Genomic DNA, 17485 nt, shown 5'->3' on the forward strand with positions numbered 1-17485 from the left:
ATCCATCCATCCATCCATCCATCCATCCATCCATCCATCCATCCATCCATCCATCCATCCATCCATCCATCCATCCATCCATCCATCTTCTCCCACTCATTCCGTCGGGGTCGTGGTAGGGCCGGTGCTTATCTCTAGCAGTATGTGGGCAAAAGATGGGTTACACCTTAGACAGGTTGCCAGTCTGTGTCATGCCAATGTACACCATATTCCTTTTTTTTTTTTTGTGGCCTGATATTTTTCTTCCCTGTAATTGCAATATTTTCACTAAAGGAAATACTAATACAAGAATCCAACAGTGGCACCAGTATCAAGGTATAATATGTTGTAAAATCTTTCATCATTTCCTTCTGTTTTGAGCCCTTTCAGTGAGATGCTGGAAATGGAACAAAAAGTAAGCAGTCAAACATTGCTCACCCTCTTGGGTGAAAGAAGGATTCTTGCCCTTGCTACAACAAAGACATGTTTGACTGTGAAAAAATCCTGTAAAAGAAAATTCCTGTAAAAGGGATAGCAGTGTATGGCAAGTTAAGAACTGTCAAACACCAGTATTATCAAAGGGTTGGCATCATTATTTCAACCACTGTTCCTGTTGTAACAGAAAGCTCTGTTTTACATCTTTAAGCTTTTTCTCACGGTCCTTTCCTCAGAAGAGATCACTCGAAACAAACACTTTAATAAATACTTTATGTGGATCATGTATTAAATGACTGAAAAAAAAACATGACAACAGATTTAGACAGAAACTGTAATCTTACTCTAACCAGAGAAATTGCTCAGTTTACAAATGGCAGCGCTTACCACCGGGCTCACTTCTTCAGAAATTCGGCCCAGAATAACAGCTGAAAAAGCATCTTATACCTCCTCAGGGTCTCCCCCCTGCCACATCAACACATGTCAGATCATTACATCATACACGTTTGTAAATAAGGAGACATCAATGGCTCCAGCCATATCAAGATAACACACAGTGTTCTAAATCCATTCCAAATGCACAGTGAAAGAGTTAAGAATTATTCACTCTGTCTGTGCCCACATTTCTTTTCCAAATCTTTGTTATGAACATATTGAAGATGATAACTTTTATCCTGACTGAAGAACTGTCTTAATTAGATGAACTGCAGGGGAAAACATAAGCCCTAAGATGTAACAGGCAGGTATTATTAAGGTTTAAAAAGAACATGTATACATAACAGAAAACATTCCTGAAACTTTATAATTGTATGCAAGCTTGAAGTTAAGAAAGATAAATTCATTGCACGGACCAAAAACAAACATGGAAAAAGACTGAGGCAGAAGCAGTCTACATTAACATGGAAAAGTTCCAAATGCTGTAGTTAAGCTCAGAAAACTCTGCCGTTAATGCATAGGAAGGGTCACTGAAGGCAGAACTAGCAACAGCAGAGTCCTTAGCTCAAATTTGAGATTATAATCAAGGATTTATTGAATGATTTATCAAGTGATAGGGAGGCTCTTTGTTAAATGTGTTGACTGTGTCTATACTATGCATAGTGATCACATGCAAAAGGTAGTTCAAATTTAACTTAATTTTACATAGTTGTTTAAAAAACAGAGGAGATCTGACTGTATGATCTGGGTAATTTGTCTCTGTAAAGTGCATTGTGCAAGTGAATTGGCATTAAATGGATAAACTGAATTGAATTTAATGTTTTGTATCGATAGTATGTATATAAATGTATATAAAATGTAAATGTATATAATGACAACTGAGAAAATACTTTCTTACATATAAAACAACCACAAGAATAAAACCTATCCACCTCATAAACAAGTGAATGTTAAACAAAGATGTTTTTCTCTATGATTTATGAAGGAATAATTTCATTGGATTTCCAAGGTGTGCATAACTAAGAGTATACACCTAGACACTTCAGTTCAAAGAACACAGGATAGCTTACAGTACGTCTCATCCCATGGGGTTCGAGTTTGGTTTAAAAAACGTGTAACTGTCCATGTCTGCAACTTAACAAGGACCAATATCCAGTAGCACGGAAAACATTTTAAGGATGAAGAGTAAACCTAAATAAGTTATGTGTTATATCTTTTTTATATGGTGCTTGTGCAACCCCCTTTCTTATGATGCCTTTGCCAACTCTCCACATGGCCAGTGTCAAATTCCTCTTCCTCCAGGTTTTCGCTTTTCTTTCCCTTAAATCAAAGATTTTACAAAATGTTTTTTTTTTAATAGGTAGAGTCTTCTTCCATGGATGTCACCCATTACAAACTGCAGATTAAGAGAGAAGTGGCCACAAAAACCCTCAGAGTTAAAGTGTGCTTTAAACTTTTTATTTGAGTCATTTTTTTTTTTTTTTCATGTATAGGCTTCCTTTTATTTATATGTGTTTCTTACTTTCAAAGTCTGTCAATCAAAACACATTTCCTTTTTAAAGGAAGGGCTGATTTTTACCCCCCAGCAGAAAAACAAAACAAAAAACAATGCTTATCTGTAAAGAAGTCAAGTTAGAGAAGATATACTTACTAATTATTGAGGTAAGAGCTCTTTCATTCTTTTCGCTTTGAAGAACATGATAGAAAATTACTGCATTTAGAACATTTATATTCTATGCCAATGTAGATAAGTCCAAATAACAATGAAGAATATAACCAAAATAATCAATGATTTTAATGTTATCAAAACAATGTTTGCTTTTCTATTTAAGAGTAAAGAAAAAAAAAATAAAAAAAATTATTACATTTTATTCTAATACTGTGCAATCTTTAGATGTATGAATCTCTTATATCTCTTGAAGTAGACAGCAGTATCAGATCAACAGGATTAGATTCCACAGGTGGAGAGACCGGACCTGAGCATCGTCGCTCCCTGCCCGCACATGGAGGGCTGCGGCGGTGAATCATAGCTCCCCGGCTGACGGAGACCGAGGGGCGGCTCGGCTCGCTCCAGCCCGCCCCGTGGGTGTGTTCAAGGCAAACGGCCTCCGCATCCACCTGCTAGCGCCCTGCCTCTCTCCACAGTCACAGGAGCTCCTAACTTTTCAGGGCAGCAGCACGCGTCGCGCGCGCTCTCGGACCTTATCTCACACTGCGGAGACTTCTTCTTGTTTTCCTTTCTGCTTGTTTTTCTTTTCCACTTCTCCCACGAGATGTTGGCTGCGCTCGTGCGAGGAGAGCATGTTTTGGCCTCACACTGCTGGACAATTAATAATTAGGGGAACATTGTATTTTCTCTTTGCCTGACTGATCACTGTCAACTCCGGGGCCAACACACGCGCTCTGTGCGCAGGTACTCAGACGGCCCCTGCACCGCAGCCCTGAGCTGAACACTGACTGCTGAAGAGTCGCGCAGGGATTTTCTATTATTATTGATTTCAGCTTAGAGAGAAACACACACAGAGTGATCGATCTGTTGGGATTGGTTTTTCCAGTGGCTTGCAGGGTTGGATCTGAACTTGGATTACGGAAAGCTCTGAGGTAAGACTGATTTTACTTCTACTCACTATTTTTTTAATGGTTATACTCTTAAGTATTATATAAATAATAATAATAATAATAATAATAATAATAATAAACTGCCAGATTTGTTAACCATTTCGTGATCTTGTCAGTGTTTTTTTCTCTCAAAATTTTATTTAAAAATCAAACGTTTAAATTGGTGAAAAGCATTAAGATGTAGCCTATTTCTGAATTAATTCCTCTTCGATAAATTCCTAATATTTGTTTAACAGCTAAGCAGTTTATTGTGCGCCCTAATTCCTCACCAGACTGTTTACAGTTCTGCCTCCCAAGTGTAGCCAAGGCTTCCAGTCTGTCACACACTGATTTCAGTCTACAGCTTTTATTTCTCGGGAACACTGAAATATCCCGCCTAGATTTCTCTGTTCTTTTCTGTTTTCATTTGCAACCTACATGCTTTGAATTATCCGTTAACCAATCTTCTGAATAAATAATCATTTTGCTTATTTTAATGAGAAAAGGAAACACTTGTCAACATCCATATGACAAATTAATCCTGAAATGTGCCTTTTGTAAACTTAAGAGTCTGTTTTCCAAGTGCGTGGATCCCAAGGATGAGCACTGATTAGGCTTTTGGGATTTATGATTTTTTTTAAGGTTTAAGTCAGATTTTTTTCTGCAGTTTAAGATACATTAAATGAAAAAAAAAAATGCGCTACAGGTTTCTAGAAAAATGATTAAACAACTCTCATTTACCTTCTGTATAACTGTTTTTTTAATAAACTAAACAATATGCAAGAAAATGCCTGTTATTTCATTTAGAGACAGAGAATGTTGGGAGTTTTTAGTGGTGATATTTTGTATTTTTGGTGAGCTGATCCAAAATAGCTGATTCTGATCTGGTGCTGATTGATTGTTGTGTCTGCAGTATAATACACAAGTGTGTACTTCTCACAAGCCACAATGTCGTTTCAGTGCTGGGGCTTGTTTGATGTTGTGTGCTTGTGCACATAAAGACTTGGCCTCTGTCTCAGAATAAACAGCTGGACGGTTAACAAATTGTCTGTAAACAGTTGAGGTTTAAACAGCTGCAGCATGCTCATAAATTGGCCATGGGCTCATAGACCTCTGAGGATCTTTATGAAGGTGGGTCCAAATAGTTGGGGGGGGGGCTGGATGAACCCAATTTGCCCCAGCCCTTAAAAAGTGTAATCAGTGAGAGGAATGAGGTCTTTCTGTTGATTTATGATTTATGAATCATCAGCAATTACCCCTGGTGTCCATTAATCATTCACTTAAGATGGATGCTCCCTCTGCATTGTTTTCAAGAATGTGAAGCTGCTCGAGTAAATGCTTTCATCATTTATAAACACCTAACAAATTCTTTTTGCAACAATTGAGATTTATCGTCCAAATTGCACTAGTCAGAATATTTTATTTTATATCTATGGGGTGAGTATAGTCATAACCTGACATTAGGTGAATTCTTAATCACAGGGCAGGAGCAGCAGCACACGTGTGCTGTCATGAGGTAGGAATGTCTTCTGGTTGAAGCAGGAGAAAAGGGCTTCTCCCAGGAGAGTTGGCACACTCTCTCCTCCAGTTTGTCACACTCTGGAAAACAAACATAATTTTTCCCAAATGGAAGCCTGTGCACATCGCTAAAAACTTGGCTCCTCTTTGTCAGGGCTCATCAGTTTTTATGGTGCCTTGAAGAAAATCTGGGCGTTATTCCTGCACCTCAGCTCTCACTGCTGCCCTAAACAACAGTCATGGGGCCCTTGGGAACCGCTGGTTTGACACGTCGCATAAATTGATAAATGAAACCAGACTTTCTGTCTATGATGTTTTGTTTTTTTACTTTTATGAAACATTTGCACCAGTATCTTCTTTTCACCCGTTTGTGTGTTTGTCTCTGCAGATTTTAAGAAAAAGGGGGCTGTTGGAGGTTTTCTTCAACATGAAGCTGGATGCTATGTGGACCCTGCTCATCCTCCTGGGACTGTCCAGCTTGACCTCGGGGAATACAATCAGCAGCAATGAAGTGGTTGCTGCTCCTCGAGTCTTCATCTCCTTTAAAGGTTAGAACTGAGAGTTTTTTCTCCACATGTGCTTGCTTTAGATACATAGCCATAGAAACATTTTTATAATTGATAAATCTTATACATTCTGTTACCTGACAATTACAGATGTTATGGGAGTTATAAAATATTAAGTAATTGATATCTGTAAGGTGAAAGAACATTTACAGTTTTAGAATTTCTTTCAGTATTAAGATTAAAAAGTAGATTTTCAGTGTATACTGACCAAACTAAGTACAACTTCTGAAGAAAAGCATTCCGAGTATGACGGTACCACCATTGTGTTTCAGTCTTTTAGTTTTGTGCAGTTCTGGTCTTCTACAACTTTTTAGTTCTGCATTTGGACACCCTTTCGCTGGCTGTTTTGTATCCACCAAAACGTAAATGTTTGGATGAATAAAAGCTGTACTACAGCAGATCTTGCCACGTGAGATGTGGATCTCGGCTTCTCCAAATAACCACGTACCTCATATATGCGACTCTCATTGCTGCTCTCCTCATCAGCCTTTGATTGTAGATAAATAGCCATGTCTTGGTGAGGTTAGACATTTTTCATACACTTTGCATGTCCAGATGAATGATGAGAGTGTGAGATGGTCAGAGCTTTGATTATAGTTGTGGAACCTAGGTCTGCTCTAAAAATCTCTGTGCTCCTCTTTGGTTCTGAAGAAAACTTGTTTTACTGTGTTTTATTTAGAGGCTTCAGAGTAAAGAAAGTTGAATACAAATGCATGTTAAACTTTTAGAGAAATTATTTTTATCTGTTTTTTATTTTCCTTTACTTGCACTACTTAGGGGTTTGTCTCTAAAACAAAATTCGCAATTAGATACATTGGAATTTGCTGTTGTAAAAATAATAAAATGTAAAAAAGATAAATCAATTTGTAGTATGCAATATTTTTTTCATGCTTTGCCAACTTGTAGCTGGTTGAATAATTAGCCATATGACCATTTCCTAACTACAGAGACTTTGGCTTTAATAAGTTGGGAGGAGTTTTGCACCGGAAGAGTGTGTAACGCCTCACCAGAGTAACACTGAGAAGACCGCAAACAAATCATGAAATTCCTGTATGCCCCCCGCCCCATCATCTGTCCCCCTCCCTCTCAGACCTCAGGCTCTGTAATAACCACCAGATGCTTCCAATGGCTTATATTACACAATTAAAAGACACAAACAGTGACTGAGCAGGGACAAAAGGGGTTCTGTATCCCGAATTCTCTCCTTCAAAGAATATTCATGACTATTGTTTTTCTTGATTAAATACAGTACCCTTGCACAACCCAGAATTTGTACAACAAAGGTTGACGGGACAGCAAGGAGTGTGCAATGACCTGCTGGGCCCTATGTGTTTCTTTCTGGGTCAGGCAAATGTGTACTCTATGTCAGAGCGGGTGTGTGTTTCACTGGATGCCCAGATTAGAAAAGATGGTTTCTTTGGGATTTTTAAGGGATGCCAGAGCGAAAGGCGGCATTATCAAGAGCAAACTGCTGGGTTCCGTCGAGCAGAGCGTTGTCCCCGGGGCCCCATCCTGCTCGCAGATCTAGCTTTTGATTAGCATCCAGAGCAAAAAGCAGGAGCACCCTGTTTGCTTTGCTCTCCGTTCCCAGCGCTCCCTCGGTAGCGCAAGTTGACTTAATTAAGTGGACTGGCATGGTTCATTGTTAAAGGCGTTTTCCTGCTTTAATCAAGTGGGATTTAACACTTCAGTGAGCCCACATCCAGAGCTCAGCAGAATTAGGAAAAAAATGTCCAGATATTATTTCCGCTTAATGCAGTGTTTATCTTTCAGGGGAGGGTCCAATTGTCCTTTTCGCTTTAATCTAGAAGGCGTCTGATTAAAGGATTTGCAGTATTGGTTGATGTCTGAACTCATCCTGATTATATCTGAAAGAAACAGCAGACTACAGTGGAGGACCAAAGAAGGAAAAAAAGCTTTACTCTGCTCCTTACCTGAGTCTGTTTGCCTCTCCAGTCAATATGAATTTCACAGTCTACTGCTGCTGTCTCTCAGAGGAATACTCCCTGCTTTCCATTCAATAATATGACTCTCTCTCCCTTAATTGCTTTTTGAGAGGCCCGTATTGTTCTTAGCTTCGCAAGCTTTCTGCACTTTCCCTTATGCAACCTTGATGTGTTAGGTTCGGTTTGATTTTCCCTTTTTGCTTAAGTTTGCCTCCAAGCTGCAGCCCTAATGCAGCAAATCATGAAGACAGATCCCCCTCGTATTGAGGAATTTACTTAAAAATGTTAATCTAGCAATACATCATTCCTAATCCTTCAAAAAATATATATATTTCTTCTCACTAATTTAGACTAAAGTAAAAATTTTATTAGAATCTGCTACATTTGATAGCTATCTTATATATGTGCTTATTTCACGTTATGACATTTTGATATTTTGTGCACATGTGGCTAGCCTGCAGCTGGCTGCTTAACAGACATGCAATCAAGGTTTTCAAACAATATTTGCTTAGAGCAATTAGAGGGCTATTAGTATTCACCTTGACTATGTACATTTATTTGTGACTATTAATATTTCATTTGAATTTTAATTCTTGTAAGCAACGAATAAGTGTACTCGCTTTTTTTAAGTAAACTAACCACCCTTGCACGGCAACAGGTGTGTGAGGGGTAATTGTGCTTTATTACTTGCTACATTCATCTGGTGGAGATGCACATTAATCAAGCAGTTTCATCATCATCTCAATAAAAGGACTTCAAACCATGGGTTGTTTACTGTTATGAAGGTGTATGCAGGATTTAAAAAGCTTTAAAACCACATATTAATAATTTCAGTAAGATCACAGAGAAAGTTCTGGAGGGACCAATATAATTGAGTAGAGCAACCCTGGACCCTGCCAGCAGAAGAAAACTACCCAACATTGTTAAAATTGGCAAAGCAGTGTTTAATGGCCATCTGCAGGCTGGCTACTTGTAAGTCAGGCTAAATAACCAGCAAATATCAGCTTGACATACTGCATGTATTGCTGTATACAACCCAAAAAGGTATTTTATGTAGAGGGTATAAATCCTGTATTTTTATTTCAATGTTTTCCAGTAAATCCGCAATATCAATAAACAAGGGTTTATTATGAAATTACGTGTCAATATTATGAAACTTTGGTATTTGTCACTTAAAGTCTTTATGCTATGAAAATCTGACATAAGCCAATCCCTCTCTGTGATTTTAAAGCTGCTCATGGAAGTTCATTAGTTTGCCATCTATTAGCATTGGTTTTTGCACATAGAGAGAAGTCTGTTGTTACAATAAAACCTGCACGATCCACTTAGTGTTGTTTTTCAACACATGTTCCAAACTGATTAATTCGGTAGCTGAGGAGTGAGGTTAAGAACCATGACCTCCATCTGGGCGGCACTCACTTTCCTATTAAAGCAGGCAAAGTAAATCATGAAGCCTAATTGCTTTGCCTTAACTGCACGTTGTCTGCTCAGCTTTTATGACAGGAAAACACCTTCTATTATTTGAATAAAGCCCATAAACCCTCAGTCAACATAGGAAATTGCAAACAAATGTGCTTGTTTCTGCCCATTTTATGAGATTTAGTTTTTGTAAAAATAAAATGTAGTTTGGAAGTAGATTTTTGTCAGGTCTATGATATCCTCTGTTCTAATAATCTGAGAATAAAGGACAAAAGTAGAGGGGGGGAAAAGAAGGATTGGTATAAATCAATGTCATGAGACCAAGCAGAGATTTTCAAATAAACAGCAAGAGGGAGTGCAGCAAACTCACCATGCATAATTGGGGGACATTTTAAGGTTAGCATAGACAGGACTACTGTCGCCAGGAAACCCCCTGAGAGGCTCCTGTTAAAAGCCCATGTGAATCAGCTGAATTGTAACTCTCTGTTTCTTAAAAAAAGAGAGTTTACAACATTGAAAAGTAATGCTTCATCTAAATTATTCTTATTAGGAGAATTTCTGAAAAAGTAAACTGCTTGACTGCTGTTCTTTGTACCTCAAGCATTGTGTATTTAAGGGTTTCTATATACACTTAAAAAACCCAGTTAAATCCTTCTGCAGTGTCAGTCATGATGTGTTTGGCATGCTGGGGGCTGCAACTAACATAGGGATCATCTTGTGAGCTCCCACACTAATGAATAACTTTGTGTTGTTTCCTGCTGGTTTAACCAACCTCAGTTTCTAAAACTGAACAGCCAGGATGAGGAATTTTACACACAAGTAAACTGATCAGCGGTTACCCTTTTATATATGTTTATTTATTTGTTTGTTGTAATAAATACGCTATTTGTTGCTCGATGCATAAAAAACCTGACATACAGTTTTGTTGTCCATTAGTGTCCTGTGCCCAGGAACCATTGCTTTGGAGAACCACATGTTGCTGTAGAAAGAATTGCAAGTGTTTTGCGTATTTGATTTGAACAACTTTGCACATCTTGAGATGGAAAGCTCAGTCAGACTAAATGGGAATATATAAACCAGCTGTGTCCTGACTTTATATTATGTGGGAGAAAAACATCAGATTAAAAGTACACCCACTCTAAAGAATTATTTCTTGTACTGAAATGGAAACATAAAACATAATGTATTTTTTTTTCTGTTAATTACCTTCTCAATAACTCAAAATACAACATTTTAGTTAAATAAATTAACTGGTTGTGATTTGTTAGAAAGCAATATTGAAATCAACAAAGATCCAAAATGTAGAATGGGTTTGCCTTTTTAAAAGAAAGGCATGCAGTTAGAAAATTGGTCCAGTGAATAAAATAAAAGTTTCCATCAGCATTGACAATCATAGCTGCAGCGCTAATTTTGTATCTGTAATGGGGGGCATAGAAAGTCAGTTCAAGGGTTATAAATGTCCCAACGTTGACACATTGTCAGTCTCTGATCTACACCTTTCCTATGTAGCTCTAGCTTTTGTTTGTAATTTATTTACTATAGCTTGAAAACAGGGTTAAAACACTTTACATTGAGGTGATTTTTCTTTGATTCTCTGTGTTTTACACTGAAACTGAGTTGTCGTTGAGTAAAGACATCATTCTCTATTTAATTTGGTCTGAATTTACTGCCACCAGATCATCCTAGTTTGTAAGACTTCCCATCACCGCAGTGAATTGTTGAATTAACATAAGAAAGATCCTTGTCTCTCCAGGACTCCCGAGTTACGCAGGGGTTGTTGTTGCATGGCTCCATTACTTGCTCTGCTGATTTACATGTGCCACCTTTTTCTTTTTTAAAATTTTCTTTTAAAAACACATTTCTCTTTATGGAACATGCTGTGAGGCAAACAAAACATGACATTTTTTTAAATGGAAAAAAAAAAAATCAACCCCAGGGAAATGTGGGAAGGGGGGGGGGTCAGGTTATGTGAAGAATGCGACATCACTGCTCTCAGTTCACAATCCAGCTGTGAAATATGTGGCTCTATGCACTGAGCAGATCCAAGTTTAAATCAACTATGTTGTTTATGCCATTCTACCTCATATGACCATCCCCAGTGAAAAGCTTTCATGCCCTCCGCTTGGAGCTTTTTGCATCAAAAACACAACAGGTAAAACACCAGTTCAGAATAAATCGCAGCACCGGGTCATGAATATCAACAAAGGTTAATTATATTCCCTTCTGAATAGCTGTGAAAACCTGATATACAGTCAAGGGTGGAGCCAAGTCTTGCCTCACAAACAACTAGGGATAATTTACACAGCGTTCCTTTCACCTCTCTAGTTTGGTGTAAATGAAACTGGAAACAACTTCTTTTACAACTACAGCCAAGCCATGGAATTAAGGTTTTGTCCTTTAAATGCCATAACATCAGATGGATTACAACACATTCCCTCCTCCCCTTCCTCCGCTTAGTGTTTGAGCACACGTGAGGGCAAAATCCATCGGGATGACACAGGAATGTGGGTCAGCATTGCTACAGTGCAAATGCTCACTGGTGGCGTCGCAGGTGGTAATAATAGAAAGCAGTCATAGCTTTATTAGTTCTACAAAGGTTTCTCATCGGTATTCCCTCCACAAATTTTTTGTTTACTTTTTATACTCAGTGCAATAATATAAAATTGAACATATTTGTAGGTGTTAGTAAACGGACAAACTTAATTAATCTTCCCATAGAGAAATTCTCTGGTCACCACAGCTCTTAGAACACAAACTAGGAAAAGAAGAATATGCTTAAAAAATATAGCTAGAGCAAATTTGTAAAATCATAACCAGACTTAAATGTATAAACTCCTATGCTACAGTCCAATAAGAAAATATTTCAGTGATCAGAGCTCTCTCTTTCTTTGCAGTGCACACAAAATAAAATCACTTCTGGCTTTTGATGTAAACTTAGTGATCTGCAGCACCTTTTAATATTCACTTGAAAATGTTTGATGTTTTATTTTTTTGCTGTTTTGCAGAATAGGAAAACATGGCTTGAATACAGTGACTTTTTCCCAGCTAACTCTTGGATCAGCTTCTCTGATTGGTTGACATGCTCTGCCAAGCTGTAAAAACTCTGTTCAGATTTTCCAGCTGCAGCGTCTGACGCTTTGGACGCACTTGAGGTGCATCAAAAGCTCACAAAGCTCACAACGCCCCGCACCTGATGCTCGAAATGCTTGAAGAAGTGCCATGCAGCACAGTTAAAATGTGCTGCAGGACCTCTTGATGCCCCTTGACGTGCATGCATCATAGACTTTGCATGTAAACAGGACACACCTGACACTCAAAACAGTCTGAACGCAGCATCAGTCTTTTTTTACTAATACATTTATCCTCAGATTAGATGACTGTAGAATCTCCTACTGTATATATCTACTGGGGGAAATATTTACTTTATTGTTATGATTTTTCAAAGATTTGATTTTGTGGATTTTAGTTTGTTAAACCTTAATTCTAATAGGATAGAATAGGATTTAAAAATACTATTGTTAGGTAAATAATTGTTAGCTGATTTTGAGCTCAGGGTCTGGCCCTTTTTTACTGCCATTCTTCCACATAAAGGTAAATGGTTAAACAGTTTTTACCGTTGTTAGCTCAGGATATACATGATATCTCCCATTTGTTGTTGACAAAATGCAGTCTTGGGCTGCAAGTCTTAAGATTTTATTCGGTGTTGGCTGTCTGCCTCCAGAGTAAGAGACATTATTGTATGTGTGTATCTGTGTTTTACATCCAATTCACAGCCATTAAATGTTAATGCACTGTCACCAATAAGTACTCTGTAACCAATGCTCAACATTTCTTGTGCAGGTCTGACAAACCAGTTAAAAACCATCAGTCTGTTTTTAATATTGCTGTTCTGTCTGACCGCATGTAAATACTGTGAAACCGCTGCCCCAGCAGGCTGGCACTACTGCTGGTATTTGGCTGTGATCACTAATTACTGTTTGCCAGGGCAGAGACCATATATCCCCACGCTAGCGGGAGTGGTGCCTGAAAGCATTGAAACCACTATTACTCTGGCTATGTCCCAGACCTCCATGTGTCTCCAAAGCAGCTGAGCTCACTTACTGTATTTTTACTATAAACTCTCCTCTCCCCCCGTAGATCCACAGAAGTCATTCAGAGATCTGTGGTTAACCACTGAAAGCAATCTGGAGGGTAGTGATGGTGATTTAAGTGCAAACGCAGCTTGGTCCCCAGCAGCTTGCACTCTTCTGTGACCCATCTGTCTTAATTGCAAGGATGTGGACAGCCAGAGGCTGTCTTAAACTGCGAGACGGAGACTTTAAGAACTTGAGTGGGTGTAGAGAGGATTTGTGAGTAAATCAAAGAAAGGCTGTAGTCTGAGCTTCCGAGTTTTAGACACATACTTAATCTTTTAATGTCTAAAACCTGAAAACAGGCCTTTTAATAGTCCAAGCCAGTCTGTGTTTTATTTCAGTTTTGAACATATTTTTGTACTTTTATCAATTTTACCTGGAATTTCTTCAAAAGAAAGTGTGATCCAAGATAAAACATGAGTGAATGTTCAGTCAAGCAGTCAGAGGCAATCTTCGAACAGCACAGTGTATGTCGAATACCAACAGCGTGACAGGTCAATAATCTGGGATTGATTACCTGTCTCCCTGTGAGGCCCCTTTTGTTTTCAACTCTGCCCCCTGCTTTGGTGGGAGACTGATAGGATCATGATTACATTTTATTTCCAGACCAGTTAGCCCCTTGTCTTCATTGGAATGAAATAGAAATTAAAGTCCTACCTGGAGGTTTGTTACTAAAATACACATGTACAGTGCTGTGCAAAGGCATATGAGATCCTACTGCTCTAAATAAGAGGAATTCTCAATGCAAGTGACTGCAGTGGATTTTATTTAGAGGGATCAGAGGAAAGGAAGGTCCATCTTTGTAAAATTTTTACTCATAAAAATGTATACGGTAAGCAAAATTATATTCTCTGACATTACCATGATCTTCTACTTCTTTTTAGCGTATCACATAAAAATACAATGGTGTTCAAGGCAGGATTGAGATAAGAAAGGGAAAGGATTATATTCATATTTTGAGGTTATGAATGTGAATTTATATTAAAATACAATTGCTGAACAAGTTGGAATCTATATTTAATGCATACTTGCAGATTTTATTTTTGAACTTATTGAAAAATAATCCTTTGCTTCTAAAAAGTAAATAATTAACTTTGAGTACGCATTTATCCTTTTGAATCTTATAAAGAAATGGTCCTTTATTTACCTACTGAAGAAGAAGCAATTGCTACCATTGTCATCTCTGTATAAGTGTAAGTATAAGTGTAAAATCATTATTCTGTCTGTACCTTTGCTACATCAAAAAGTGCCAATTTTCCCTGGAAAAAAAATCATGGCCATAGTGTCATCTCAATGTGATGTCCAACCATTACTTCCCACCTGACACAATTTGGCTTATACTCCTGGGAAATCTTTTACTCTCTCCTTGCTTTGGTTGGTAACCATACACAAGCCTTTCTTTATTATGGTCAATGAAATGAGACATTGTATGTTACTGCTATAGAGTGTAGCCACTTGGCACTTTGCTTCACTTGAATTTCGAGGCCATATGACTGTGAGGTTGTAAAGTGTATCACTGACCACTTGGGTGGTCCTTATGTTTGATAAAACAAGAAGTACCGTGACTGCTTTGTTTTTCTTTTTTTTTTCATATGGAGAATAAAGGCAGGCTCAGTCTTAATATTGTGGAATGATGAAAACTCTTAGAAAAAATTAACAACTCAGAACATTGTTTGAATAAGCCATATGTCAAAGTGGTATGTTTAAGAGTGAAAGTATAACAGATTTGTGGTAAAAGCGTAGATGTCTTGAACTGTGTATACTCAAAAGTTTTTTTAAAGGTTTGTTTTTATCTTAGGCCCTATCCACATGAACCTAGTTTGAATGTAGCTGACAAAGTTGTTGGTCAAATAAGAGGCGTCATCCAGACAAAATCAAATGAAAAACTGTACATATTTGAAAAATCCCAGTGGGCAACCTTGACGACATTGTTTGAAGAGCCACTTTGCCATCTTCAAATTGCCAGGTTGTTGCGTATGAGACAACACAGCACTTCCCTTTCGCTTAACACACACAAAAGGCAGAATTTAGTTGTAGCTTGTTTTGAGATGCCATTCAGTCTCTTGTTCTTTTGTCAATTTCTGACCCGGGCGTTTTTTTGTTTTTTTTTTAACCTTTTTTATTTCAAAGGCAGCATTGCGCTTCATTGACATAACACGTCTTCCAAGTGGTGGCTTACCTACTTTCATCTGATTACATCTTTATCCTCAAACCCTTCTGAGTGGGTAACACCTTTGTTTCTGTGTGATTGTAGCCAGAAGTTCAATGGTTGGGGGTTGTATAAACTGCCATTGATACACCTGAGCCTTAGGGCATAAATATGCTGTAGCGACATGTTGAATCCAAGGCCAAATAAGTCTTGTATAAATGGCTGACGAATTACATATCTGGGATTTATTTTCTCCTGAGATTAATATATAAAAGGCAGTTTTTGTCTTTCTAGTTTTTTTTTTTCTTTCCTTTTTTTATGGCATTGAAAAATTAGTAAATTGCACAGAGATGTTGGTGTAAGGTATTGAAGGCACAGGGACTTACTCACTCACTAGATTCTGTTGAAAGTAAAATGTGTTGTCCTGAGAACTTCTGGATAATGCTTTTACCTGCTGGACAGCTTCCTGAGTCAGGTTTCAGGCTCTGTCAGTGGCTCGTGGGTGAACAAGACCGAGTGTTTTATGGCCCAGTGCCCAAAAACAAACAAAAAAAAAGCTTCATATTGTTGTCTGGCCCTTTAGTCCTTCCTAGTCATGTTGTTGCATCAGCCCCCCTCCCAGAAACACATACACGTATCAGACTAGGAAATATCAACCCAACAGATCCAGGTACAGACATTGCCCCTTCACTACCTGGTAATGAAACTGTCCTATTCAACAGTTCTTTTTGTTTTGTTACAGTTCCATCTGTTAAATAGGTAATGACAGCTCGTTCTGAAGCCTTACTTACTATCAATGATCAGTAACAATATACCTGCCATTCTCTAAAGCAGGTGGATTTCATTAACATTTCCTGCAAGACTAGCATCCTTTTCTCGCCTGTAAAGAAACGGGGCATTAATAGAGACTGGATGAACAGGTTGAAGTCTTATCCTGGCTTTGTCTCTTTATTGCTGCTGTGGTTTGACTTTGTATACTCGCATCACTCATGTTTCTTTTGTGGCAGAGTAGGGTGTCAGAGACAATAATAGACCAGATGGATTTCATGATCCATTGTATCCGGTTCATACCTGCACCCGTGTTCAAAGGACATTTATACTTCCTAAAGAGCAATGTTATGTCAATTCTTATGCAAAAGTGCACCATAAAAGAAAAAGAGTTCTATATATAATGGGACATTCTTTGATTTCCCCGTACCACTACAGGCGCCATCCTTCTTTTTGAAGCTCTGTTGACTCACTGTCCTTCTTTAGGATTTCTCATTTCTACTTTATACAGTGAAAAACATAAAAATCTGATGGAATCAAGTAGAAATGTGCAGTCCAAATGACCTTCAAACCATTGTTTTATCATGTTTATATGCATGCTTTTTATTGTACAGCTGACAGAATTCTCTCTGTCACAAATTTAAAAAACCCTAAGTACAGGAGTAGATTTGGTTTCTCACTTGTATGCTTTCACTGACTTATTTTCAGCATGCAAGTGGCTGAACAACAGAGAAAGGGAGTAGAGGAGCTCCCTCTCAGCAGCTGGAGGCTTTGAGGTCATCTACTGAAGCAGTTGTTTTATGTGGGATACCACATCCCTGTTCACTTTTCACTTTTAGAATATTCACCTTAAATGGATTTTTGCAAATTATCCAGAGAGAGACCCAAAATTAAAAGACCAAGAACCTTGACTTTAAAAAACTCCACAAAGTCTTACAAGATTTTGTTGTCTTTGCTACAAGACTTGTTGACAAGTAATCATAACTTTTGCAGTGTCTTGATGATCGCATGTTATTCCTGAATGACGAACTTCCTGTCTACCAGAAGTACTTATGGTCGTTTGTTTAAGGCTTTTCTCAATACATGTGTTAAACCCCACAGACATTAAGTACAGGGGAGTTTCTCAGAGAGGTCAAGTTGAGGGGTCAGAGGCCTGACTAAGGAGGTCAATGCCACAGACCTCCTCTGGTTGCTAATGTCAAGGTAATTTCTTTCCCTCTGTCACTTGGGGATTAAATTTCAGAGGTGTCCCACTCACACTTGTGCCCATTGATATATATTTAAGGTCAATAGGTACACACTGGGTTACGAAGGATGCCATGAGTCCTTGGGAGGAACATTTGTAAGTTCATGTACAATAAATCTATCGTCGATAATTGCTTTTGTCAGGTCTTAAATCTCATCTGATAAACTAACGATGCAATATGTATTGCAGCATAAATACATTAATTAGCAAATTAGACAGGCCAATATTATTTGTTTATCCATCCATCCATCCATCCATCCATCCATCCATCCATCCATCCATCCATCCATCCA

The 17485-nt window shown here is 38.2% G+C and overlaps 1 protein-coding gene across 5 annotated transcripts in view; it reads left to right on the plus strand.

Annotated features, from left to right (window-relative positions):
• Positions 1-2994: 2994 nt before the first annotated feature.
• Positions 2995-17485, plus strand: part of sema3f (sema domain, immunoglobulin domain (Ig), short basic domain, secreted, (semaphorin) 3F) — a 74955-nt gene continuing 60464 nt past the window's right edge. For all 5 annotated transcript variants that reach the window (XM_015398706.1, XM_015398715.1, XM_015398723.1 and 2 more), the window contains exons 1-2: positions 2995-3450; positions 5354-5513. In XM_015398706.1, coding sequence (XP_015254192.1) covers positions 5393-5513 — 121 coding nt within the window. In that variant the 5' untranslated portion in view covers positions 2995-3450; positions 5354-5392. The remainder of the gene's footprint in view (positions 3451-5353; positions 5514-17485) is intronic.

Source organism: Cyprinodon variegatus, unplaced genomic scaffold (assembly GCF_000732505.1).
Source record: "Cyprinodon variegatus isolate N-32 unplaced genomic scaffold, C_variegatus-1.0 Scaffold29, whole genome shotgun sequence".
In the NCBI taxonomy this organism is placed as follows: Eukaryota; Metazoa; Chordata; class Actinopteri; order Cyprinodontiformes; family Cyprinodontidae; genus Cyprinodon; species Cyprinodon variegatus.